The 27,982-nt window shown below is 38.0% G+C and overlaps 1 protein-coding gene and 1 long non-coding RNA gene across 3 annotated transcripts in view; one reads left to right on the top strand and one right to left on the bottom strand.

Annotated features, from left to right (window-relative positions):
* Positions 1 to 2: 2 nt before the first annotated feature.
* CFAP300 (cilia and flagella associated protein 300) lies at positions 3 to 27,972 on the top strand. 2 transcript variants are annotated; one of them, XM_061143494.1, is made up of 7 exons: positions 3 to 140; positions 345 to 426; positions 13,481 to 13,556; positions 16,149 to 16,315; positions 19,900 to 20,072; positions 26,203 to 26,269; positions 27,331 to 27,972. In XM_061143494.1, the coding sequence occupies exons 1-7, from the start codon at positions 31 to 33 to the stop codon at positions 27,457 to 27,459; spliced, it is 804 nt and encodes a 267-aa protein (XP_060999477.1). In that variant the 5' UTR covers positions 3 to 30; the 3' UTR covers positions 27,460 to 27,972. The 2 variants fall into 2 exon arrangements, with proteins under 2 accessions (XP_060999477.1, XP_060999468.1); XM_061143485.1 differs by lacking the exon at positions 26,203 to 26,269.
* LOC133057235 (uncharacterized) overlaps positions 22,413 to 27,982 on the bottom strand; it is a 28,695-nt gene continuing 23,125 nt past the window's right edge. The window contains exon 4 of the long non-coding RNA XR_009692986.1: positions 22,413 to 24,183. This is a non-coding gene — a long non-coding RNA (uncharacterized LOC133057235). The remainder of the gene's footprint in view (positions 24,184 to 27,982) is intronic.

Here is a 27,982-nt window from a genome sequence, read left to right as displayed (position 1 = left end):
GGCCCCCAACTCAGCGCAGTGAGGAGCAACATGGCGGCTGGGGAGCCGGGCGATTTGGACGTCTACAGCTTCAGATACCTGCCTCAGAAAACCTTCCAGTCTCTGAGCACCCCGCAGACCACCAGCCGGCTCCGCCAGTGGTGAGAGGCCGAGGGGCTCTTCTCCCTGCCCCTCGGCCTTCTCGGCTCTGGAGGCGCGGATCGGGCGTCGAGGCGGCCCCGTCCTGAGTGAAACCCGGAGGCAGCGTTACCCTCAAGAAGGGCGGGCTCCGTGGGTGGGACGGGTGAACGTGCTGCCCAGAGGGTACCACCCCGAGTTGACCGTCGTTCTCTTCTCTGCCCCAGGTCTATGCTGGGTAGAATCGAGGCGCAGGCGTTCGGGTTTGACCAGACGTTTCAGACTTATCGCAAGGATGATTTCATTATGGTTGGTATGGAAGTTGGAGCGTTCCTTGAACCACTGCTGATGTTACATTTTTTTTCTACTTTGGCATAGATTCTGGTGAACACGGCATTACTCTGTGACGACGTTTTAAGTTTGAGAATAATAAAAAGGTTCAATCGATTGTTTCACAGGAACTTTTATGTTTTCTATCACCATAAATTAGCTCATCTTCAGTATGCCGCCATAGAGAACTTTTCAATTTTGGAAAGTTAGTTTCTTCCTAGAAAATCGGTCTTTTTTTTAGTAAGCACACCTCATTTTTAAATATTATCCAGCTTTATCACCAGCCTTATTTACTAGGCTTAGCTTCAAATTACTATTGGTAGTTTCTCAAAATTAAATCTACCCTGTGAGAAGAGGCTCTATTAGCAGTTCCACATGAATTCCAGAGAAAGCTTTAAGCAGTGACTAAGTTACTGAAATAAATCTATAGCTGGTAGAGGTGGCTGCTTTGAAAGGGGAAAAACTCATTTGAAAGTAGATTCTGGTGTGTTCACTATATTTCATTCACGTTATTTAAAATCGTAGGGGTTTTTTAGTCCTCAGTTAAATGGAAAGATACTTTTATTGTTTGTGATATTACCTTTGCGGTTCATGTCCTCAGGCATTGACTGTAGTGTGTAGTTGGCATAGTTTATTCACTCATTCACAAACACTTCCTCAGGGCCTACCATGTACTAGAAATTCTGTCAAGTAGTGGGAATTCCAGAAGGAACAAAACAGGAGCCTGGCTTTCAAGGATCTTACCGACTCCTGGCAAGACTGCCAATAAATTTAAAAAATCAGATCATCTCATACCGAGTGGTAGTGCAGTGAACAAAATATTAATCTAATTAACAAACCAAAATATTTACTGTGAGGGTATATTGGTTTTCAAGGGATGCTGTAGGGAAGTACCACAAACTGGGTGGCTTAAAACAAGAGAAATGTATTATCTTACAGTTTTGTTTGGAGGGTGGAGATCCAAAATCAAGCGGTTAACAGAGTTGTGCTCTCCCTGAAATCTGTAGAAAGGAATCCTTCCTCACCTTTTTCCTGGCTTCTCATGGTTGCCAGCAATCCTTGGCATTCTTTAGCTTGCAGCTGCAAAATGTGAATCTCTACTCCTGTCAGAGTCCCTTAGCGCTCCTTCCTGTGGTGTCCATAGCTGTGTCGCTTCTCCTTTTATAAGAACACTAGCGGTATTGAATTAAGGGCCCACCTTATTCCAGTATAATCTCACTTTAATTGTATCCACAACAACCCTGTTTCCAACTAAGGTCACTTTCTGAGGTCCCAAGGACATGAATTTTGGGCAGGGGGCTGAGGGAATACTGTTCAACTCTGAAATGAGAGTAGATTATTTAAAGTCTATTTCCCTTTACCTCAGATTGTGTTATAAAGTTAATATAATATGCTACTGATTATAATATTAATGGCATTTCTCATTCAGTTCGATTTTTATAGTTTTTAATGTATTTCATTTATGCCAGGACTGGCTCTCAAATTAATTTTTTTTAAAGATCATCAGGATTTTAATTAACTGAATTTTAGAGTACTGTAAAAATTTTAATATGTCATTTATTCAACAAATATTTGTCGAATACTTACTGTATCCCTGCTGGGAGGTGTTAAAAAGACAAAGAGACTTGATCCCAGCTTGTAAGTCATGTGTATAGGTTTGAAAGCTAGAAGTGTAGAAAATTCTCTACAAGACAAAATAATTGCTATATTGGAGGCTATATACGGTGCCCTAGGCACACAGAAAAAGATCATTCAATGGAGGGGCATTGGTGTCAGAATAATTTCATAGACAAGGGTGTAGACTTAATTTGGTTTGTTCGGTAGACACAGATCTTCAACAGAATCAATATTAATCCATAAAGCACAATAAATTTCTGTAATAGGCAATTTTTTCAAACTAATTTTCAATATCTTCATGTTTATCCTAATTTTTTCTTGTGAGTAGGCAATATTCTCATATTTTAATATAAAGAGGTGTATTCATACAATCATTTTTTACTCATGCAACTAATTTGGAGAAGATAAAGCATTGTGGCTGAGAGCATGGCCTCCAGAAGGGGATTTACCTTGAAGCTACTGAATCTTTAGGACCCCTCACCAGCTCAAGCTCCTCACTCACAGAATCGCCTTCCAAGGAAGTCTGAGCTATGCCAGCAGCATACTCACTTGGTCATATGTTTTTGGAATTTTTCAAAATTAACTGTTTTGTATTCTTAGTGAAGGTCTCTCAGTCATGTCTGACTCTTTGCGACCCCATGGACATGGAATTCTCCAGGCCAGAACACTGGAGTGGGTAGCCTTCACCTTCTCCAGGGGATCTTCCCCACCCAGGGATCGAACCCAGGTCTCCCACATTGCAGGCAGATTCTTTACCAGCTGAGCCACAAGGGAAGCTGTTGTGTATTCTTAGAACCCCTAAAATTGTACATGCTTAAGACACTACAGATGGAGAAGGCAATGGCACCCAACTCCAGTACTCTTGCCTGGAAAATCCCATGGACGGAGGAGCCTGGTAGGCTACCGTCCATGGGGTCGCTAAGAGTCGGACATGACTGAGCGACTTCACTTTCATTTTTCATTTTCATGCATTGGAGAAGGAAATGGCAACCCACTCCGGTATTCTTGCCTGGAGAATCCCAGGGACGGGGGAGCCTGGTGGGCTGCCATCTATGGGGTCGCACAGAGTCGGACACGACTGAAGTGACCTAGCAAGACACTACAGAACCTGGATACTCCCTTCATTTGACCTCTAAATAGTTGTCTGTCCAGCTCTGCTGCTTACTGGCTGTATGACATTGGGCAAGTTATTTAAGCTTCTTCAACCTTTGCTTTCCTACAAAATTGTCACAGTGCTTAACTTAAGTACTTTCTGAGAATGAAAATAATGCTGAATATAGAGATTATTATAAAGATTGAGTGAAATATAAAAATATTTAGCAAAATGCCTGGCTCATAATAAGTGCTGTCATTGTTACTGACATTTTATAGTACTTTTCAAAATGTTTTCCCAAAGCAGTAATGACTCCTGTGTGCCAGACTTAGCTTTCAGCACTTTTTATCCATTTATCACTAATCTTTACAAAAATCTGGTAGATTTGGTGTTTTGACCCCTACTTTACAGCTGAGGAAACTGAAGCTCAAAATGGCTAAATAATTTGTGCAAGCTCGCCCAGCAAATAGCAAAACCTAGACCTTTTGGCTCCAACTTCCATTTTGACTACAAAACCCATAACTGAGCAAAGAGGGCTGCTTAAAGTAGGATTCCAGATTTTGAATTTTCCCTTAAAATTTAGAAACAAATTAGGTTTCAAAAGTTTGTAAGGTAGTAAATGGATGGAAAGAAGGAAATATTCATCCAGCAAATATTTCTTTAGTTCCGTAGTCTGTACAGATGAGCAGGACACAGTGAAAGAGGGAAACAGACCAAAAAGTGCATTGTAGAATGAGAAGCTGTATAATATAAAATGCACAAGGTGCTGCGGTGGCACAAAAGAGAAAGTGGTCATTTTTGACTGAGGTGGTTAAAGGAGAGTTAAAAACGTTAAAAGAGTTAACCTTAAAAAAGGTTAAAAAAGTGCCCTTCCGAAAGACAGGGCACTTGAACTCTGGCCTGAAAGATGAGTAGGAGTTTGTCAGGTAGACAGAGTGGGGTATTGTTAAACATGGGTGGGACAATACTTTTTAAGACTTCCTGTGCCATGCAAAGCAGTTTGGTCTTTATGTAGCTGAAGAGTTGCTGAAAGGTTTTCAGCAAAACAGTAAAATTTAAAGTACTGAGATCACCTGGCAGAAGTATAGGGGTGGATTGTTAGAACTGAGTCTGGAAACAGACTAAATTGGAAACTTATCTTCCAGACTGTATATGGTGGTGCCCTGAATTAAGACAGAAGCACTGAGATTGCCGGCAGAGATGTTTATGAGACAGGTAGTACTCAAGGACTGATAAGATAACTGACAGGCAAAGGATGAAATGTAGGATGACCAAGTTTTTTATTTGGTTGACTGGAGTGGAAGATTCAAATGTATAGAAAATGGAGAAGAATAAATAACGAAAATGATTTCAGTTTCAGGCATGCTAAATTTGAGGTGCATCCAAGTGGCAGTATCCTAGATAGTTGAGTATAAGATCTCACTTTGAGTCTCAAGAGAGCTCTGTGCTTAGAATATAATGCTGGCATTCTCACCAGAGATAATGACAGGAACCCTCCAAATTCACTGCAAGGGCGCTCCTCAGTTTACAGAGCTTCCTGAAGGTCTGCACATAGCTTCTGCTTATATCTCATGACCAGACTCTACATATATCTCAGGATCACTTGCCACAGAGATTGCTAGGAAGCGTAGACATTTAGCTGAGCACATTGCTGTTTCAAATAAAATTGAGATTCCTTAAGGAAGGAGAGATATGATATTGGATCAGAAATCAGCAGTCTGCCAGATATAGAATCATATAACTACTTATATTTCAAATGTGTGTCATCTAACATACATACATTTAAACTGTTGTTATATAAAATGTTAATTTAGAAATATGTTTCTACTCTCACATTTATAGTCCAACTCTCACATCCATACATGACTACTGGAAAAACCGTAGCCTTGACTACACGGACCTTTGTTGGCAAAGTAATGTCTTTGCTTTTTAATATGCTGTCTAGGTTGGTCATAACTTTTCTTTCAAGTACCAGGCATCTTTTAATTTCATGGCTGCAGTCACTATGTGCAGTGATTTTGGAGCACAGAAAAATAAAGTCTGTCAGTGTTTCCACTGTTTCCCCATATATTTGCCATGAAACGATGGGACTAGATGCCATGATCTTAGTTTTCTCATGATGTACTCTGAATATAAGTTAAATAAGCAGGGTGACAATATACAGCCTTGATGTACTCCTTTTCCTATTTGGAACCAGTCTGTTGTTCCATGGCCAGTTTTAACTGTTTCTTCCTGACCTGCATACAGATTTCTTAAGAGACAGGTCAGGTGGTCTGGTATTCCCATCTCTTGAAGAATTTTCCACAGCTTATTGTGATCTACACAGTCAAAGTCATTGGTGTAGTGAATGAAGCAGATGTTTTTCTGGAACTCTCGCTTTTTCAATGATCCAACAGATGTTGGCAATTTGATCTCTTGTTCCTCTGCCTTTTCTAAATCCAGCTTGAACATCTGGAAGTTCACAGTTCACATACTGTTAAAGCCTGGCTTGGAGAATTTTGAGCATTACCTTCCTACTATGTGAGATGAGTGCAATTGTGTGGTAGTTTGAGCATTCTTTGGCATTGCCTTTCTTTGGGATTGGAATGAAAGCTGACCTTTTCAGGTCCTGTGGTCACTGCTGAGTTTTCCAAATTTGCTGGCATATTGAGTGCAGCACTTGCATAGCATCATCTTTTAGGATTTGAAATAGCTCAACTGGAATTCTATCACCTCCACTAGCTTTGTTAGTAGTGATGCTTCCTAAAGCCCACTTGACTTCCCATTCCAGGATGTCTGGCTGTAGGTGAGTGATCACACTATCGTGATTATCTGGGTTATGAAGATCTTTTTCTGTATAGTTCTTCTGTGTATTCTTGCCACCTGTTCTTAATATCTTCTGCTTCTGTTAGGTCCATATCATTTCTGTCCTTTATTGAGCCCGTCTTTGCATGAAATGTTCCCTTGGTATCTCTAATTTTCTTCAAGAGATCTCTAGTCTTTCCTATTGTATTGTTTTCCTCTATTTCTTTGCATTGGTCACTGAGGAATGCTTTCTTATCTCTCCTTGCTATTCTTTGCAACTCTGCATTCAAATGGGTATATCTTTCCTTTTCTCCTTTGCCTTTCACTTCTTTTCTCAGCTATTTATAAGGCCTCCTCAGACAACCATTTTGCCTTTTTGCATTTCTTTTTCTTGGGGATGGTCTTGATCCTTGCCTCCTGTACAATGTCACGAACCTCCATCCATAGTTCTTCAGGCACTCTATCTATCAGATCTAATCCCTTGAATCTATTTGTCACTTCCACTGTATAATCCTAAGGGATTTGATTTAAGTCATACTGGAATGGTCTAGTGGTTTTCCCTACTTTCTTCAATTTAAGTCTGAATTTGGCAATAAGGAGTTCATGATCTGAACCACAGTCAACTTCTGCTCTTGTTTTTGCTGACTGTATAGAGCTTCTCCATCTTTGGCTGCAAAGAATATAATCAGTCTGATTTCGGTATTGACCATCTGGTGACGTCCATGTGTAGAGTCTTCTCTTGGAAGAGGGTGTTTGCTATGACCAGTACGTTCTTTTGGCAAAACTCTGTTAGCCTTTGCCCTGCTTCATTCTGCACTCCAAGGCCAAATTTGCCTGTTACTCCACGTATCTCTTGACATCCTACTTTTGTATCCCAGTCCCCTAAATGAAAAGGACATCTTTGGGTGTTAGTTCTAGAAGGTCTTGTAGGTCTTCATAGAACCGTTTAACTTCAGCTTCTTCAGCATTACTGGTTGAGGCGTAGACTTGGATTACTGCGATATTGAATGGTTTGCCTGGGAAATGAACAGAGATCATTTTGTTGTTTTTGAGATTGCATCTAACTACTGCATTTCGGACTCTCTTGTTGACTATGATGGCTACTCCATTTCTTCTAAGAGATTCTTGCCCACAGTAGTAGATATAAGGTCATCTGAATAAAATTCGCCCATTCCAGTCCATTTCACTTCCCTGATTCCTAAGATGTCGATGTTCTCTCCTGGCGTCTCCTGTGTGACCACTTCCTATTTGCCTCGATTCATGGACCTAACCTTGCAGGTTCCTATGCAATATTGCTCTTCACAGCATCGGACTTTACTCCATCACCAGTCACATCTACAACTGGGTGTTGGTTTTGCTTTGGCTCCTTCTCTTCATTCTTTCTGCGGTTATTTCCCCACTCTTCTCCAGTAGCATATTGGGCACCTAATGACCTGGGGAGTTTATCTTTCAGTGTCTTATCTTTTTGCCTTTCGTACTGTTCATGGTCCATTGCCTTTTCATACAGGTTCATACTGTTTATATCAGTATCTTTGTTATCATTCCTAGTTGGGAATCAAATATTCCAAACATGTCCGCTTTCTTAAAGCTATCTGAGATTCAGAGACCCTCTTCTAATGCCTCACTTGAAATTCTATTACAAACCCAAAATAACATGTGTACACATTAAGGCAGGGTGTTCTTGTGTTTTTTTAAGAAAATTCATTCTTTGGTGTATCATTATGATTTCAGTAACAACTATTCCTTTATTTGAGGGGCCTTTTGTTACTGTTGTTGTTCAGTCGCTCAGTCATGTCCAACTCTTTGCGACTCCACGGACTGCAGCACACCAGGTTTCCCTGTCCATCACCAACTCCTGGAGCTTACTCAAACTCATGTCCATTGAGTTGGTGATGCCATCCAACCATCTCGTCTCTGTCATCCACTACTTCTCCTGCATTTATCAGTATCTTTATTATCACTGGACCTTTTATGAAGACTTATTTCCATTGGCTCCAGGCCAATTCACTGCAGACCACTTAACCTACTTCCATTCATAGTGACTATTTAAAACGTAAGTGGATTCCCCCCAGGTATAATTACTAATTCTGAACTAAATTTCCCCTTTTGCTGATTCTTTCAGAAGACTTCTAAAAAGCATTCAAAACTAGTATTAATTGGGATCGATTCCAGCATACATGTCTTTTTAAAATGTGTGTTATATGAATTAAAATAGGCACAAACACTCCTTATTTGACTTTTTAAAGTTATAAGGTAACTTCCTTTTTTCTGAGTAAGATTTTTTTTTTGTAGTTAGACATATATGATACCTGTAAGGTGTTTGTCTTCAAATTTCCACCATTTGAATGTAAACACCATGGGACCAGGGACTTTGTCTTGCTTGGCATAATGTAGACATTATTCATGAGTAGCTGTTGAATGTTGTACTAATCTTCACCCACATACTTGTTCCTCTCCACTGTTGCCTCTCATTAAATGACATTCATTCGGCCTGATTTTTCATGCATAAATTTGGAGAGTCATCTTTGAGTCCTCCTCCTCCCATTGTCCCTTTCTTCTAAATATTCATTGAATCCATCCACTTCTCTCCCTCCCCATTTGCTATCATTTTGACATGTGAACATCAGATCTTCTTGGATTACAGCAGTACCATCTCTCTTAACCAGTCTCTACAGCCCCTCACTTCATTCTCCACACTACAGAAGGAGTGAACTTTTAAAAATATGACTCTAATCACATCTTTCCTTTGTTTAAATCTCTTCAATGTCTTCCAACTGCCCTTCGCTCAAAATACTGATCAATCTAGAGCAGTGTGAGATCAAGATAAAAATTTTTGACTTTTGACCTCCAAAGTTCAGTTTAACTCCCCAACTTCATCAGACCCATTGGCCCATCGACTCTGGTCACCTTGAACCTTCTTCCTTTTTTTTTTTGGCAGCACTGTGCGGGTAGTGACTGGACTGCTAGGGAAGTCCCATGAACCTCATTACTTTTCTTCAATGGGATGTCCCTTCCATTCTCACCTTAACGACTTTAAACTTGCCATTTTCTCCACCTTAAGAAGATAGTCTTTCCAGTGTCATGCTGGAACCAGCTCAGGACAGCCCAACTGCTAAATTTCCAGGAATCTTTGCTGGCTGTTAAACTGTTGGCAATTTGAAATCCACCCTGGAAATCATCAAATGCTACAAATCAGGGCTTTGTGGGGAGGAAGGGGTTTCAGTTATTAAGCATTTACCAGTATACCTTTTTTCCAGCTGACTCCTACTCAGCTTTTAGATCTGAACCTAAATGTTCTTTCTGCATTAACCTTTCATCCCACAGCTGTTAGAGTAGGTCTGCCTACTATATACTTCAATATTAGCACCCTGTATTTTTTCATAACATTCAGGGTGCATTAATATCTTAACACCTCTCCTTTCAGTCTGTTGATTCTGTGAGGGTGGGACTGTGTCTATTTGATTTTGGGAATTAGGATACTTTCAGTTGAGTGTTAGGAGCAGGAGCCAGATATAGAAGAATAACTGGAAGACAGAGAAGTGAAACAAGATAGACTCCTCTTTCAAGAAACCATTTAAGAAAATAGAGCAATAGCTTAAAGGAAGTGTCGCAATAAGAGAAATGTTTATTGCAACAATCTGAACAGCAAAGAACAATTCACAGAGTCAACAATCTTTCTATACCCCAATCTAATTCAACCCTCTCAACCTCTCTCTTCTCACAAGCCTACAACTATCACTTCTTAAGTGACTATTGGCAACAGTTTGGTATATATTCTTCCATACTTTTCTTTATGTTTGTGTAAAGTTTTTTGTTTTTTTCATATATATTACTCTAAAACTATTGTGTTTACTCAAAAGACTTAACAGCTTTCCTTCAAAGTCAAAACAGTAAATTGAATAACTGCTATATGCCAGGTCCTGGCAATATAACAGTGAATAAGAAAAACAAGCTTCTGGAGCTTACATGCTATTCTAATACTTCTTTTCAATAACTTCATGCCATCTAGTGTAGATATACTGTATTCAGCCATTTTATTTTTTTATTATTCAGCCATTTTATTCAATCATTCTACTGATGGGCATTAAAATTTTCAGGTATTGACACTACAGACAATACTACTAAAAAATTCCTTGTACATAAATTTTACCTCCTGATGTTTCATTTTTGTATAACATACCAAAAGCTGAATTTGTTGAGTCATAAGTTACATGTTTTTAATGTTAAATATGATACCCAGTTCTCCCTGGATATAAAGTTATAAAGATTCACACTTCTACCCGCAGTATGTAAGAGTGCATATTTTCTGGTACTCCTACCAAAAGTTACTAGTCTTTTTAAATCTTGCCAATATACTGGGTAAAAATGATATCTTCTGGCTTTTATTTTTATTTTTCTCACTGCTCTTGAAGTCGAGCATCTTTTCATAAGTTTGTTGGCTATTTGTATTTTTTTACATGGCTTTTTGTTATCTTTTGGCTGTGTTTACATCAGGTTGTCAGTTTTTCTTATCATCAGTGTTGGGCTTTTTTAAGCCATTAGGGATATCAACCTCCCAAGCCTCTTTTAAATCATATTCATTGCAAATATTTCTTACCAATCTGTTGTTTTTCTTTTATTGCTCATCCTGGGCGTCATTATGTTTTCTGACTGCCCAATATTTTTTGAACATATATGTGATTTGGAGTGATTTTTTTACCGTTCATTTTTTAGGAAGTCCAAAGCAGAATCCAAAACACTTGCCTTTTTTGTTAGGTATAATTGTCATGGGCTTCCGAGGTGGCTCAGTGGTAAAGAATCCACCTCCCAATGCAGGAGATGCAAGAGACATGTGTTTGATCCCTGGGTCGGGAAGATCCCCTGGAGAAGGAGTATTCTTCCCTGGAAAAGTCCATGAACAGAGGAGGGCTACAGACCACAGGGTCACAAAAAGTCAGACACAACTGATTGACTTATCACACATAACTGACCTACGATACTAGTTTCAGGTGTATAATATAATGATTCACATACTGCAAAATGGTCACCATAGTAAGTCTAATTTTATCACCATGCAAAGTTACATTTCTTTTTTCTTGTGATGAGAACTTTTAAGATTTATTCACTTAGCAACTTTCAAATATGCAATACATTAATTATAGTCACTGCGCTATTCATTACATACCCTATAACTAACTTATCTTATAATTGGAAATTTGTACCTGTTGACCTCCTTTACCCATTGCATCTACCTCACAACCCTTCTCTGTGGCAACAACCGACGTGTTCTCTGTTTCTGTTGATTTGGTTTGTGCTCAGTCGTGTCAGGCTCTTTGTGCCCCTTTGGTCTGTAGCCCACCAGGCTCCTCTGTCCATGGGATATTCTAGGCAAGAATACTGGAGTGGGTTGCCATTTCCTCCTCTAGGGTATCTTCCTGACCCAGGGATGGAACCCCTGTCTCCTATGTCTCCTGCATTGCAGGCAGACTCTTTACCAGTGAGACTTCCTGGAAGCTCACTTGCTTGGTTTGGTTTGTTCATTTATTCTGTTTTTTAGATTCCACATATAAGTGAAATCATAGAGTATTTGTCTTTCTTTGTCTGGCTTATTATGCTAATTTAGCATAATACCTTCAAGGTCCTTCCACGTTGTCACAAATGGCAAGATTTCAATCTTTTTATGACTGAGTGGTATTCCATCATATATATATATATATATATAATGCAGCTGCTTTATCCATTCATTCATATATGGACATGTAAGTTATTTAGGTTGTTTCCATATCTTGACTCTTGATAAATAATGCTCCAGTGACCATAGGGTGCATATAGCTTTTTGAATTAGAGCTTTCATATTCTTTGAATAAGTACTCGGAGGTGGAGTTGTTGGGTAATATGTTAATTCTATTTCTTGTTTTTTGAGGAACCTCCATACTGTTCTCCATAATGGCTGCATCAATTCACATCCCCACCAGCAATGCATGAGGATTCCCTTTTCTTCAAATCTTTGCTAATGCTAGTTATTTCTTGTCTTACTGTTGATAGCACTTCTAATAGATGTGAAATGATACCTCATTGTGGGTTGATTTGCATTTCCCTGATGATTAGTGTTGGGCCTCCTTTCATGTCTTGTTTGGAAACATGTCTATTCAGACTGTCTGCCCATTTTTTAAATCATATTTTTAGTTTTTTTGTTATTGAGTTATGAGTTTTAGTTATTTGTTACTGAGTTCCTTATATAATTTGGAATAACCCCTTATCAGGTGTACGACTTGCAAATATCTTCTCCCTTTCAATGGGTTGCCTTTTCATTTTGTTGACGGTTTACTTCATTTTGTAATACTTGCCTCTTTTTGCACTCAAAGTGCAAACCTGGGATCTAGTGTTACTAATCAGACTCATCAGTACAAAACCAGTTTTTCGAAAGTGAGCAACTTAAGGAAAGATTCTGCACACAGAACCCCAAGGGTTGGTGGCCGAGGCATCCAGCTTTCAGGCAGGGCAGTCCTGGCGCAGCAGTGGCCTTGCTGAGGAAGGGATCTTGATAGCATTTTTTAGTGCTTGGCGAGGCTGTAGCAAGGGTATTTGGCAAGGCTGTTTCCTTATCAGTGCTGGTCTACCAATGATTCTGTATTATTCCCAGTGCCTTAGCCTGATTGTCTATATCTCCTGAAAATGATATGGACTGCCTGAGATAGTTTTAATAAGTTTCTCTTCAGATCTTTTTGCCCAGAGTCAGCTGCTAGTGCCTAAAAATAAAACTCATGGCTACTTTTCCTTCTTTTACCATACAGAAAGTTTTCATTTTTAAAAAGCAAAATCTATCACTTTTCTGTGTGCCCCTTGGATAGAATTAAATTGACAATTACATTTAGATTTAGTCCCTCAGTCAAGTTCAACTCTTTGTGACCACATGGACTGTAGCTTGCCAGGCTCCTCTGTCCATGGAATTCTCCAGGCAAGAATACTGGAGTAGGTAGCCATTCCTTTCTCCTGACACCAAGATCAAACCCAAGTCTTCTGCATTGCAGGCAGATTTTTTTATTGTCTGAGCCACCAGGGAAGCCAGTGGCTATTCACTCCAGTATTCTTGCTGGGAGAATTCCATGGACAGAGGAGCCTGGCAGGATGCAGTCTATGGGTCACAAAGAGTTGGACATGACTAAGCAACTTTCACTTTCACTTTACTTTTTAGATTTGGGAGTTAGGGAGAGTGGGAGTAATGATTACTAAGTCAGTTAATTGGGAGAACGAGGTTAAAAGAAAACAAAATTTCCAAACGTTATTTACCTTCCTACTTTTCACTGTAAATCATAACTTTCTATTTATTAAGTTCCAAAGGTAGCTACTTGGACATTACCGTATTGTTAATACTGTTCTAAAGTGAAGGTAACAAAACTTCATTTCTTTATTACACATTAATTATTTAGACATTTTACCAATTAAAGATTTCCCTTCCCCAATTTAAATAAGATTCTACTCTAGTTATTTTAGAAGTTATTTCTTATTATTGTGTATAATAATGTAACTAACTTTGTTCCCCTCAAATTTGTATTTTAGGCCTTTTTCAAAGATCCAAATGTTATTCCCAATTTGAAGTTACTTTCAGAATCTTCTGGAGAGTGGATTACATTAGGTAAACAAAATTGATTTTCATCTCTTCATATTAATATTTTACTATTATAACAAAATTTCACTTCAGGAATTTTCATTATTAAAATACAAATTATGAATAATGACTCACGTTTGATAACAACAAGGTCAAAATAATCATCTGTGCCAGGCCTGCCATACATCTTCCCCCCAAGGGTCCACTGCAGAAGTAAGAGAAATTAGAATAAGAGAAAACCTATACTCAAGGAACTCATTGATATGTCTGAAAATATGTGCAGTAATATGTCAGTGGTATATCCCATAGCAGTGGGAGTAAAAGGAAGGGAGTGGTCAATTCCACCCAAGAGAAGAGGGTCAGGTAAGAGTCCACTAACATGAGGGTGCTTGGGTGAAATCTTATTTGGGGTGGCCCATGGAGCCGTTCAGCTGCAAGCATGTGTTATTTGTCAAGAAGAGAAGGACTGAGAAGGGAATTCAGAGATCATCAGGGCCACCCCTCAGTGTCAGTGACACACTCTCCTCGGAGGGAGAAACATGGGGCCACCATCCAGTAGGTCTGGCAGGCAGAGCATTGGACCAGGGAGGATTATTCTTGAGGCTTAAAGTCTAATGAAATTTGCCTTGCCAAGTTTTAGACTGGCTTGGGACCATCACCTCTTTCTTCTTCCCTGTTTCTCCCTTTTGGACTACAAATGTCTGTCCTATGCCTGTCTCACCAGTGTTTTCTGGAAGCCTGTAACTTGTCTCATTTCACAGGTTCATAGCTGAAGAGGAGTTTTGCCTCAGGACAGATTATACCTCGAGTCTCACCCATATCTGCTTTAGATGATATTTAGACAGCACTTTGGACTTTAAACTTTTGGTTGATGCCGGAATGAATTGAGACTTTTGAGGGTGTCGGGATAAAAAAATTTAGGAGGGGGACAAGGGCAGAAGCCTATGGACTGAATTGTGTCCCTTCAAACTTCATATGTTGAGATCCTCCTAACCCACTGTGACCTCATTACTTTCTCCAAAGACTCCATCTCAAAGTACCATCACTTTGGGGGACAGGTTTTAACATTATGAGTTTTGGAGTGACACAATTCAGTCCATAGCAAATGCTATTTCTGTGTCTCAGACTAAGTGGTTTGAATTTAATTATGTTCTCTCACCATCCGTACCCTCCTGCCACTCCCCACATCAGACCCAGGGTAGACTTATTAAAGTGGCAAGTTGCCCGGTGCCAGTCCCTCATCCTGTGGCCACCAACTCATCTTCAAAGATTGTCTGGTTTTATACTGCTCTCGTTCTTTGGTTTTCCAATATTGCTCAGACCTACTTCATCACTTTCCAGGATCTTCTTTTCACTTTACTCCCCCAGAGAATTTTGCCTCTGAAACAAAAGGAGCTTTTCTTAGCAGCAGAGCTTTTGAAATAACTGAGGCAAACACAGTTTTTTACCATCTGAGCCACCAGGGAAGCCTTGTGTCCATGGGGTCACAAAGAGTCAGATACAGCTGAGTGACTCACACACGCAGTTCTTGGCTCTAGACGCTCTTCTTGCCTACACACTAGCCCAGCTCAGGATCAAAATGAGAGCAGTAATAGTTCCTAGCCAGGACTCTGGGTGGACAAGAGGGAAGAATTGCAAATAATCACCAATATTACTCTTCTCAAGCTCAAACTGCTTCTCAGATCAGAGATCAGCAGAGGTATTGGGGAGAGGACACACCACATCTAAGTCTGCAGTCTTCCTAGAACTTTGAACAAGGAGAGCCCCATCCCTTTATATCTGAGTGAGTGCATGTTCATATGCAGGTGTGCAAAAGAGAGAAACTGATTTGAGTGATTCACTGAGGCAATAATAAAAATGTTTGCCTTAATCTTTATATCTTTCTATCACTTAATAGAACCTCTACTAATGGAAAATACACTCCTGAAAGACACATTCTGGAAATGTCAGGGGGGGAATATAGGTTTGGAAGGGGAAAAACTAGAGCTGAAAGAGAAAAATAGAATACCAGATAAGACCAATAGATTTCAAATTTCTCTAATTCCATACTTGTAATAACTTGAGTAGGACCTGGTTCGAAATTTACCTTGGCTTGAAGAAAACTTTTTTTGTAATAAACAATGTCAGTGAGATCACAGGAGGAAATTTTTTAATGGAGAGAAACATTTTCAAAACACCCTTAATGACTTTAGAAACACACTTGTTACATTGATTAAAAATTTTGTATTATGAATTATAAAGCTTTAAACATAATACAAATCCAAAATCACATGAAGCAATTTCTATGTTTTTATAGGTAGTTCTGATATCATTCATTAAAAGTGATCTAAGAACTTCCTACTACCCAATAAATGTATTTCATTGTCAAGTACTGATATTTTCTAACTTACATATCGTTCATCTAGGTCTGAAATGGTGAAATTTGGTTATAAATTTTTAATAATTTATAAAAATAAACAACCTGCAAAATAAGAATTTAATAAAATCCCTAAACTAATGTGTCTTCTAAATATATCAAAACATATGTCATTTTTTTGTTAATTCTTAGAATCTCTGCATAGTGACATTTGTTTTGGAAATAATTGAGAATACTAAATTAATTTTTATATCTTTATTCAGGAACTGAAGTGAAAAAAATTGAAGCTATAAACGTTCCTTGCACACAGCTTTCAATGTCATTTTTTCATCGGTTATATGATGAAGCTATTGTACGAGACAATGGATATATTGTTAAATGTCTAGATTGTTTTTGTGATCCCTTCCTTATTTCTGACGAGTTACGAAAAGTAAGTACAGAATTTAAAATTTTCACAATAGAATTTCATTTCAGGAAATGCTTAATGTCAAAAACTTCTGCCTGCCTAAAACCTGTAAAATACCTCTTATCAATGAATAACGATCAGTAGTAATCATTGCACGGTAGGTGTCTTCTTGAATGGCACTTTTCTTATCAACTTGTTTATTTGCATGTTTCAAATAAAATAACAAGAGAATGGGGTTTTACTGACATCTAATGGGTAGAGACCAGGGATGTTAAACATCATACAATGCACAGGACAGTCCCCAAAACAAAGTTATCTGGCCCGTAATGTCAGTAAACCCTGAGCTCAAGAAACACTGGCCTATTAAATTGATGACTATTTTTCTTTAAAATTTCCCTTAACTTGTGAAATGAGTACTTAAAAACATCCCTGGAGTGAAATAATCTTTCAATCTCATTGCTGAGATCAAAAAGCTATTTGATTAACCAAGTTAATTTTTGTTTTAATCAGAGGGGTACTAAACTTGGTATCAGAAGACATGGATTATTCACCTAATTCCTGATTTATTATTTACAAGAGAATAATAACCTTAAGCAAGTCATTCAGTATCTTGAGCCTCAAGATCTTATCTGTACACTATGGAAATTAAAATGCCCATTCTACTTTCTTCCTAAAATTGTTGAGAAAGCATTTATGAAATCCTGTTGAAATGAATTATTATTATTTAAAGGTGGTAAAAAATTAGGGCTATCAAATAGATGTAGGTTCCAATTCAGGCTCTGCCACTTAATCACGGTCTTACTTAACCTCTCTAAGCTTCAGTTTCTTATATGAAATCAGAATAATGTAAGAATTTTGATGATATGGGAGAATGGCATTGAACCATGTAAATTATCATATATGAAATGGATCGCCAGTCCAGGTTGGATGCATGATACAGGGTGCTCGGGGCTGGTGCACTGGGATGACCCAGCGGGATGGGATGGGGAGGGAGGTGGGAGGGGGCTTCAGGATGGGGGACACATGTACACCCATGGCGGATTCAAGTCAATGTATGGCAAAACCACTACAATGTTGTAAAGTAAAATAAATTAATTAATTTTTTTAAAAAAGGAAAAAAAAAGAATTTTGTTAGATGATGCATTTAAAATGCTTTGTACAATGCCCAGCGCTTAGTAATCTTTCAATAATATTAACTACTACTACTAATTACTATTATTATTATTCTACATTAAGAGAGATGTACAAGTCTAATGTATTACAAATCCAGATAAAAATGAACTAGGGAAGCCACTGGTATACCATTCTGGACACGGAAATCTTATCTGAAGGAGACCAGAGGGCATCGCACTAGTCTATATATTGATCTTCACTAGAACAGTACCTAGAAGAACTCTCCCTCCTATGCCCTCACTTCTATAGAGAGAGCCTCAGCAATGGACTTTTTAAAAGGATTTGGTTTTCAACAGAATACTCTGCAAAACCACCTGTTGCTGCCTATCTTATTTATCGCTGGGAATAGCACCTCTATTCAGGAGGTGTTGGGGCTCTGTGATTTTTGCTGCTTGCCTCTGTTTTGCTCTTGTGTTCTTTGCCATTCCGTGGCGACAGAGAAGGCTTTAACTTGGTTGCTTTCTGGCTACAAATATATATATAAATAGCCTGAACTGGAAAGGACCCTCCCACTGTGTAGCAACACAGATCCTGTAGGCCAGCTCTCAGGTGACCACTGATCATAGTCTCCTTCCTGACTGGGGCTCAGAAGTTGGACTCATTAACTATTGCATGTCTACTCTCGGAGGGCTACACAACTGAACAGATCTGTATGTGAACAAACAGGGAGATCAGACATAAAGCATTATTGTTTTAACATTCACTACAAAATTTTTCTATTACAATCTTTTAATTGCACAGCCTAATCAGTTCAGTATATGAGAACCCTTGTGTTAGAAATGTGTGAACTGTTCTTTAAGGGCCAGAGCTTTAAGCAGCTGCAAACCTGGGTTTCAGTATCACATCATTTCCTTATCTAGAGAGAGGAAGAGACGGAGGGGAGATGTGCAAGTGTTACGTGTGGCACACAGAGAAGAATAAACTGTGGACCACTTCCTCTCGCCTCTCTTTTTTTATTTTATTTATTTTTTTATTCATAGCTGTGCTGCATCTTTGTTGCTGGGTGGGCTTTCCTCTGCTTGCAGCAAGCAGAGGCTACTCTGGTTGCAGTATGTAGGCTTTCTCTTGTGGTGGAGCACGGGTCCTAGGGCATGTGGGCTTCAGTAGCTGCAGCACGTAGACTCACTGGTTGTGGCTCCTGGGCTCTGGGACACGGACTCAGTGTGGCGCATGGGCTTAGATGCTCTGCAGCATGTGGGACCTTCCCAGACCAGGGATCAAACCTGTGTCTCCTGCGTTGGCAGGCGGATGCTTCACCACTGAGCCATCGGGGAAGCCCTCACCTATCTTTTACTGTATATACTTTGGCTTTCATCAAGTCATTATAGGTAAATTATATACAGACAGTACCATAAAGTTTATTATTTTTAAATGCCTCTTTATATAATGACCTTGGGGTGATTTTCATTTGAGATTAAGGTAAATAAAGTGGTTAAGTTTAATCAATTTTCCTAATAAAAATGTGCTTCTCACTGCTAGACTGTGATTGTTATATGACTCACGTGTCCCTCCTTTTCCTGTATGGTAGTATTAAGTGTTATACACAATTTTTATAGCTTTTCTCCATCTAGAGTTTCTTACATGTATTTATTTTCTCTTCCCAATTTATGTCTCGGTTACATTCTTTTGTTTCTTATTATTTTTATCTTAGTGTATCTATATTTTATTGTTAGCTTAGTTCACATTCTTTTTTCAAGTAAGTGGCATATAAGCAATTCAATAAAAGGAATATATTTTGTATTGTACATTCATCACCTGTTTATGTCCACCATGGTCAACAAATTAATCAATTGTCTGTAATGCACAATGCTGTAAGAAAATCCTCCACATCAGAGCTAGCCAAACTGTTTTCTGAAAGAGGTAGCAAGGGTTCAAGAGAGCAAGAGTCCATGTAGGTTGGTGATGTGTAAGGTGATATTATTAGGAGAGCAGGAAAAAAAGAGAGGTGATTATGAGGCTCCAGCTACCAGAATAGTTCAAAATGGAGTAACTGCGGGCATAAGGAAAGTAGTAATCCAAACACTATGAGAGGGCTTAGAAAATGACCATTTTTGTTTAGCTTCTTAGTGGAAGCAGAGACTATGGTGGAGAAGTTTCTCCATTTATTTATACCCCCATTGTTTCCAAATGAGATTCACAGTGACTCAAGACTAAAATTGCAATAGCACTAAAGTATTAGAGATTAAACTAGAACAAAGAAAGCAACAGAAGACAAGGCTTAGTTCAGATTTATTCCTTTCACTGAGTGTCATTACCTAATGATAAAATGGAGGGAAAATACGCACAGGTCTTAACAGATCTTCTCCATGGCCTCTGGATTGGTTCTTAAAATAGGTCTAAAATCACTTTTAAACTATAAATTGAAACTTTTGAAAGCATAAAAATTAGAACCTCAAATTATGTTACATTAAGATGAATTTTATCATCTTATATAGGTTTTGCTAGTGGAAGACTCAGAAAAATATGAAGTATTCAGCCAACCAGACAGAGAAGAGTTCCTGTTTTGTCTTTTCAAACATCTTTGCCTTGGTGGAGCCCTTTGTCAATATGAAGATGTAATTAGTCCATATCTGGAAACAACAAAGCTTATCTATAAGGATCTAGTGAGGTAATGTTGCTCTATTACAATATGTAAATCTCTGGTTAGTAGAGGAAATTGTTTAACTCTGGTGAGATTACCCAACCTCTATTTGTAGATCTATTAATAACCAAAGTGAATAAAAATAGCACTACTCTGGCTGTCTCCTCAGAGCCTCCTTCTTCACTTCCAGACTAGAACATTTCATTTCCCTGACCCTGTTTTGGTCCTCAGTTCTCTCTTCTGCCTCTTGACCTTTTCTCAACCAGACTTGTCACTCACTCCATCCCTTACTGGCAACTGCTGTCTTCCAGGTCTCCCTTTCCCCCCCAGGCCTCCTTTTAAACCTCAAGGAAACATGAGATCCCTCAGGATGTTTGAATTTGCTTGACTAATACTAATAAATAATAGTAAAAAAATTACCTTTGTTCTAAGGAGGGGGAAGAATTTTCACTGAGGTGTTTATCTTTTCAAAATTAATCCTAGGTTTGTTTTTGGTATTGCACTAGGGCTTTTTTTTCTTTTTGAAGACCACATGAGGATAAGAACTTTGATTTATTTTAATTCGAGTGAACATTCTATAGTTGGGTTTTTCAACGATGAAGATATTGGATCATGTTTTTAGGCAAACAGGATAGGAAAAAGTAAAAGCAAAGGTTCCCAGAGTTTGGTTACAAATTTTTACTTTAATAGGCAAACAGTAGAACTAGCTTCCCATCAGACTCTTACTGCTTTACTTATTCTCAACATCTTGATTCTCACATCCATCACACGTGTCATACAGCCATACAACAAACTGCATGGTTCAGTTACTCTACTGAGTTTATTCCTGATACAGTTTTAAAAACAAAAATATTTCCATAATCTGTTTCTGATTTTTATGAAACAGTTATTGTGTCAATTCATAGAGATTATTAGATGAGAAATTACAGAAACAATTTCAGAAGCAGCACACACATACCTACACATCAAACATATCGTTTGCAGCCCATGAAAACTTACAAGACAACTTCTAGCACTCCCAGTAGATACTCCTCAGTGTACCCCAGACACACACACGCCACGGACACCAGCGTGTGCTGTCCCTCACCAGCCACAGGAGCCTGTGGAATTCCTCACTGCCATGTGCTGTGGAGGAAGAGATTCTGTTAAAGATACTTGAAACAACTCCAGAACCTAAACATCGCAGAAACTGCAGTTTTTTCCCACCTACTCTTCCCTGAATTCTTGGCGATTCTCTTCTGTGTTTTGAGGGTGCTAAGAAATGTATGACTCAGAGTAATGGCCACTCATAAAATGAGTAGCCAAAATTCATGACATCTTATACAAAGAATAGGAACTGCATCCATGGAATCACTTGATTAGGCCACCAGCACGTGTTGATATTGGGCACAGAACTCTAGCAGGCACTGAAGAGTACAGGAGGAGGCATCACGTAGTCTCTGACTTTAAGGAAATTACAAGTTAACATAGGAAATAATAACAAAGTAATTGCTTAAAATATTTCATAAGTAAGTATTGTTTTTATAATTCAATGCTCAGTTATGTATAGGCAAGTGTTTATAGCTCTTTACACTGTAATAAAAACCTCAGAAGTTCAAAAGAAGACATTGTCAGTGTGGGTACAAGTGGTCAAGAATTTCTTGATGGAATGGAGTCCACAAGGGCCAGCAAAGAGGACGGCAGTCTGTTCCCAATTCAGGGGCGATACACCCCAAGTCTGTCATTCTAGGGAGACTGAGAAGAAGACTAGCCAGTTAGAGCATTACTTTTCTTTGAGAACTATTAAATATTTCTCTCGATGATTCAAGTTTAAGCATGCTTATGAGTTTCTTTGGTGAATGAGGAAAAGATGTAAAATTGTCTTCTCAATGCAACTTCAGTAGAAAACTATGATTAGAATAAACATCTTGATTAAGATAAAGATACAGGGTGGTTAAACATAGCCGTTTTCAAGGGATATAGAAGTAGAGAAAGCACAGGTGGGACTTGCAGTATCATCACTAATTTCTCAGAATTCTGAGCCACATATCTAGTCCTGTCATTTGTACAAGCTAACTTAACCAAGAAGAATATTTTTTTCTGTTCCTTTACTTGAAATTTGGGTGTTTTTACCTGCTTTAGAAAAAATATCTGCTTTCTCTCTAATTATACATGCAGTGGCTACCTTACAGTATCTAACCTGCACTTGCAGGTGTAAACATTGTTACTATTTAATTCTAGCAAAGAAGTTGATCCCTTATATTTGTATCAGTAGATATTGAGGGCACATTACAGAGCCTGATTTTAGGGGTCTCTAGCTCAAACAAAAGGGTAAAAACATTCTTAAGGTATTTTTCCCTCATCCATAATTATTAATGTAACTCCTATAATAGACATCTTTTAAATGTTTTGGAAAATGCCTTATTTTCAAGGATTATGGCTTCTTTAAATCACATAGGCAACACTTAAGAATCATTTCATCAGAGTAAATGGTCAATTGTTTCATTACATTTCAAAAATGTCTTAGACATAACTCTATACTCACTAACAGTGCCTGTGTCTTTCCTATTTTAGACATTAAACACACACTCTTGTCAGATTTTTTGGAGAGGTTTCCCAAACTACATTATCTCCCCCAGATTTATGATTTGAACTGGTTTAGGCTTAGATTATGGCCTTCTGATGCTTATTAAGCAATAGGATTATTGTTTCTTAAAATGAGCAGAGTTAGCTATGTCTGTACACCATGACATTTAGAGTCAATATGAGACAAATCCTTAGAAATTAGCACAAATGATATTGATAAGAAATCAACCATCATATTATTTTATTTCTAAACCATTAATATAATCATACTTTTAACATTCAATTTTTTTTTTGGCTGTGCTGTGGGGGTTTCAGGAGCTTAGTTCCCCAGCCAAGGATCAAACAAGAAGCCCCGGCAGTGAAAGCGCCAAGTTTTAGCCACTGGATCATGAGGGAATTCCCTAATCATATTTTTTAAAAGAACCATGTGGAAATTATGTTCCAAAATCCTTAAAAACCATGGTACCTGGAGAGTGACTTCAGTTCAATCCAGTCACCTAGTCATGTCCGACTCTTTGTGACCCCATGGACTGCAGTACGCCAGGCTTCCCTGTCAATCACCAACTTCTGGAGTTTACCCAAACCCATGTCCATCCAGTCGGTGATGCCATCCAACCATCTCATCCTCTGTCTTCCCCTTCTCCTCCCATCTTCAATCTTTCCCAGCATCAGGGTCTTTTCAAATGAGTCAGCTCTTCGCATCAGGTGGCCAAAGTATTGCAGTTTCATCTTCAGCATCAGTTCTTCCAATGAATATTCTGGACTGATTTCCTTTAGGATGGACTGGTTGGATCTCCTTGCAGTCCAAGGGACTTCTGAAGAGTCTTCTCCAACACGACAGTTCAAAAGCATCAATTCTTCGGTGCTCAGCTTTCTTTATAGTCCAACTGTCACATCCATACATGACTACTGGAAAAACCATAGCCTTGACTAGACCTTTGTTGGCAAAGTAATGTCTCTGTTTTTTAATATGCTGTCTAGGTTGGTCATAACTTTCCTTCCAAGGCACAAGCGTCTTTTAATTTCATGGCTTCAGTCACCATCTGCAGTGATTTTGGGGCCCCCAAAAATAAAGTCTGCCACTGTTTCCCCATCTATTTGCCATGAAGTGATGGGACCAGATGCCATGATCTTAGTTTTTTGAATGTTGAGCTTTAAGCCAACTTTTCCACTCTCCTCTTTCACTTTCATCAAGAGGCTTTTTAGTTCTTCTTCACTTTCTGCCATAAGGTTGGTGTCATCTGCATATCTGAGGTTATTGATATTTCTTCCGGCAATCTCGATTCCAGCTTGTGATTCATCCAGCCCAGCATTTCTCATGATGTACTCTGTATATAAGTAAGCAGGGTAACAATATACAGCCTTGACGTACTCCTTTCCCGATTTGGAACCAGTTTTTAGAGAGTGAGTTCAGTCAGTTCAGTTCAGTTCAGAGTGAGTTAGTGAGTGCTAAAAATCTGATACAATGCAATTGTCAGTTGAATACCCCAGGACAGAAATGAATATCACTTTACATTTCCTTTTCTTTTTTTCTTATGAGATATGGGACAGATAATACTGTGCTTTGCTTGATCTATAAAAAATTAGACAAATTATCTTAGAGATATTTTAAAGTAACAGTAATACAAGATCAGAGGTAGTAAAGTGGAATAATATTTATATCTATTAGGAAAAGTGAAAGTGAAGTCACTCAGTCGAGTCTGACTATTTGCGGCCCCATGGACTGTAGCCTACCAGGTTCCTCCATCCATGAGATTTTCCAGGCAAGAGTATTGGGGATTTCCTTCTCCAGTGGATCTTCCCAACCCAGGGATTGAACCCTGGTCTCCGGCATTGCAGGCAGACGCTTTACCCTCTGAGCTACTGGGGAAGCCCTAACCAACTTCTAATAGTGTACCAATGTAGTTTCTTTTTAAAAGTAAGACATCTATGGTACATGTTTGTAGGTGTTAAATGATTATTATATGTAGTATCAAATACTAAATTTTCCTCCAAGTTCATCTGATAAGCACAAACATTTACAAGGGTTCTTTTTTTTTTAGACTTTTCTAAACTATGGAGTAATTTGCATACAGTAATCTCAATAAATCATAGTACACATAAGCTCAGTGAATTTTTATATATTTTTATACCCAAATAACCACCTCCAGATCAAGATTTAAAATTAGATATAACTATAGATAGGTTCTGTATTTTAATCTGGGTGGTCATATAGGTATATATAAATGTTCTATATGTAGTGGTTATAGTCTTCCCTACGATAAGCATGAAGTTTTAAATGTAATGTCCAACTTTCAAGCAGTGTATCTTAGGCATTAGAAATGAAAGAAGATGACCTCAATTCATGTTACAGAAATAGAAATCAATATAATTGCATGATTCTTGGATTTCAATCTTAGTGAAATGTTTTCAGGATGAAACTCCCTAAGAATCTTGAACCCTGAACCCTGAAATGGTCCATGTGTGGCCACCTCCAACAGGTGCCCAAGCTCAAACACACATGTACATGCATACCCTTCCCCAGAGCCCCCTTCTTCCTGCTTGTCTCTCTTTTCCCCCATTCTTTTTACATACATAGTGAAGGGAAAGCAATAATCTCACCTGACAAAGTGAAGAGGGTTCCCTTCCTTTAAATTTAAACTACACACATAACACATGAACAGTACCTTTGATGCATATGAATTTATAGCACAAGTATAGGATAAACAGGTGAAATGTAGAGAAAGAAAACTGGACTCTGTATCACCTACATTCTATTTCCAGAAATGTCACTTTTAGTTGGAATGTCTTAAATATATCATTTAACTTCTCTAGTTCTATTGTCTATAAAATTGACAAAATGATGCCTACCTCACTGAATTGTGTGATCTTTATGTGAAGTAAAGTATAACAAGGTTTTTTGCAGGTTGTAAAGCATTATAAATTTAACATGTATTTATTTATGTATAAATTAAGTAATTTATTTCCCCAATCCTCAGTTTGCTTCCGCACTATATATTACTAAAGATTACCTTTTGTGGGGAGAATAAGTGAAAGAGAGCTAGGAGAGAAAGTGATTTTAATTTAGCAATACATGATATAACAAATAGTTTTCATAGATATTATTCCACCTAATTCTCATATAATCCTGAAAGGAACCAAGTCATGAGTTCACATATGAGAAAACTGATGTTCAGAAAGGTTAATCTTGCTTAAAGTAGAATAACAAATCGGTGACAGAACTGGCATTTATGTTCAGGCTGCTTGTCTTTAGTATGCTTTTATCTACCTTTCAGCTGTTTACCTTTAAGTCGAACTTTAACCTGTTCTTGTTTGTCAATAGTTGTCTCTGGCCTGAGAGTGCTTTTATCATCTGAGTCTCAAACTGACCTCAAACCCTCTAACTGAAAAATTCCATTTTCTGCAATTTCAATTCGGTCAACCTTGCTGAAACCACAGATACCATCCTTTTCAAACTACTTAATTAGATATTTTATATTTCCATGTTATATGTGAATGAGGATACCCAAGTACTAAAAGGGATCTGTATCTTAAATATATTATACTAGTGTTTGCTGAATTTTAAAATGTTCCCTCTTCCCCCCTATTTTAGTGTTCGGAAGAATCCTCAAACCAAGAAAATACAAATTACCTCTTCTATTTTTAAAGTTACAGCATATGTAAGTGTTGAGGGGGAAATTTGCAGCCAATCAATTTAATTACTTGTTATTAAAAGGATTGTTGTAACTGGAGTTAGCAACTAGGAGAGGCATGGTTAATAGAACATATATGTGTATACACTTCCTTGGTGACTCAGGCAGTAAGAATAAGCCTGCAGTGCGGGAGACCCGGGTTCAGTCCCTGGTTTGGGAAGATCTCCTAGAGAAGGGAATGGCTACCTACTCCAGTATTCTTGCCAGGAGAATTCCATGGGCAGAGGAGCTTGGTGGGCTACAGTCCACGGGGTCTTCCAAAGTGCTGGACATGACTGAATGACTTAACACTTTTCCTTTTTTCCTTCATACATGTATGCACAGAACACAGTTAACATAAACTTAATAGTTTTCTCTTAAAAGTTGATGAACTATGCTTTATTTGGAGCACAGTATGAACTTTTCCTCCCAGCTTTTCTGTTATCCATGCCTAATAGTTATTTCTTACTTTAGAGCTAAATCTGTAGCTCAGATGAGGTAGAACACAGTTCCTTAAACTTGTCAAACCATGATTTATAGGACAAGTAAGTAAGAATGACATAACTGTTTTTATATCACAGAATCTGATACTTGAATTTTAGCATTGCACAAAATATTATCATACATATGAAGCAGTTTCTAACTATTCAATCGCTGAATAATTATTGTTAAAATTCCTACTGTGTATCAGCTACTGTGCTGGGCTAGAGTCCAGGGTTAAACAAAAGAAATATAGTCCCAGCCCAAATAGTATGTATAGACTATGTTCTAACAAAAGCAAAGATAGAAGAAAAATGCAAAACTATTTTTTCTATATTAGCACTTTTTTAAAAGATAAAATTTCCTCGATTATAAATTCCTTAAAGTCAAGAAGTATGCATGTGTGTATAGTATTATATGTATTGTTGGCATAGTAAACTGTGCTGTCCAACTTACTGTTAAAGATTTGATTTGTGTTTCATGATATTTTAATAGAAAATACATAATAGCTAAATGTGTTGATTATTATTTAAATATAGCTGTATATTAAATAAGTTTATCTTTTTCAGGATTCTGTTGGTGTGTGCTACCCTTCAACAAAGAGTCACGAACAGACATTTTCTTACTTTATTGTGGATCCTTTCAAGCGTCATGTTCATGTTTTATACCACTGTTATGGCATGGGGGAAGTGTCTTAATATTTTTTCGGGTTATCTATACTTACTATTTTTTCTTTACCAATTTTTTATTTTAACACTGATTTACAGATAAACATTTACTCTGCAAGTTAATTCAAGTAAAATGTAAAGAACCTGCATAGAGCAGAAGAAAACAAATACCAAGATGCCTTTCTTTAAATCTTTGTGAAATACCAACACAGGAACCAAATTTTATCCCTAACGTAACTACACCGGTACAGTTATGGAATTTTTACAGAAAGTCACAAAGAACTAAAAATCTTGTTCATATTTGTTACATTAAGTTTCAAGTGAGTCTTCAATATTCCATGTATTTTATTTTAGAAGCCAATTAATTCTGGATTGAAATTGTGAGAGAAAACTAAACATGTCTAACCATGAATCATTAATGTGAATCATTAGCTTTTAAAATTTAAGTTTCATTTAATTATGTTTCTTTGCATGAAGATTTATGTTTCTGGAACTGTGAAAAGCATAACAATTCCTTTGTTTCATTTGTCCCACTTAAAATTCTCAATAAAAA

Source organism: Dama dama, chromosome 1 (assembly GCF_033118175.1).
Source record: "Dama dama isolate Ldn47 chromosome 1, ASM3311817v1, whole genome shotgun sequence".
In the NCBI taxonomy this organism is placed as follows: domain Eukaryota; kingdom Metazoa; phylum Chordata; class Mammalia; order Artiodactyla; family Cervidae; genus Dama; species Dama dama.
This window is presented reverse-complemented; position numbering and strand designations above follow the sequence as displayed.

Coding starts and splice junctions, on each gene's coding strand:
- CFAP300 (XM_061143485.1), top strand. CDS start 31: ATGGCGGCTGGGGAGCCGGGCGATTTGGACGTCTACAGCTTCAGATAC. Junction 141..344: donor ACCAGCCGGCTCCGCCAGTG/GTGAGAGGCCGA, acceptor TCTCTGCCCCAG/GTCTATGCTGGGTAGAATCG. Junction 427..13,480: donor GCAAGGATGATTTCATTATG/GTTGGTATGGAA, acceptor TTTGTATTTTAG/GCCTTTTTCAAAGATCCAAA.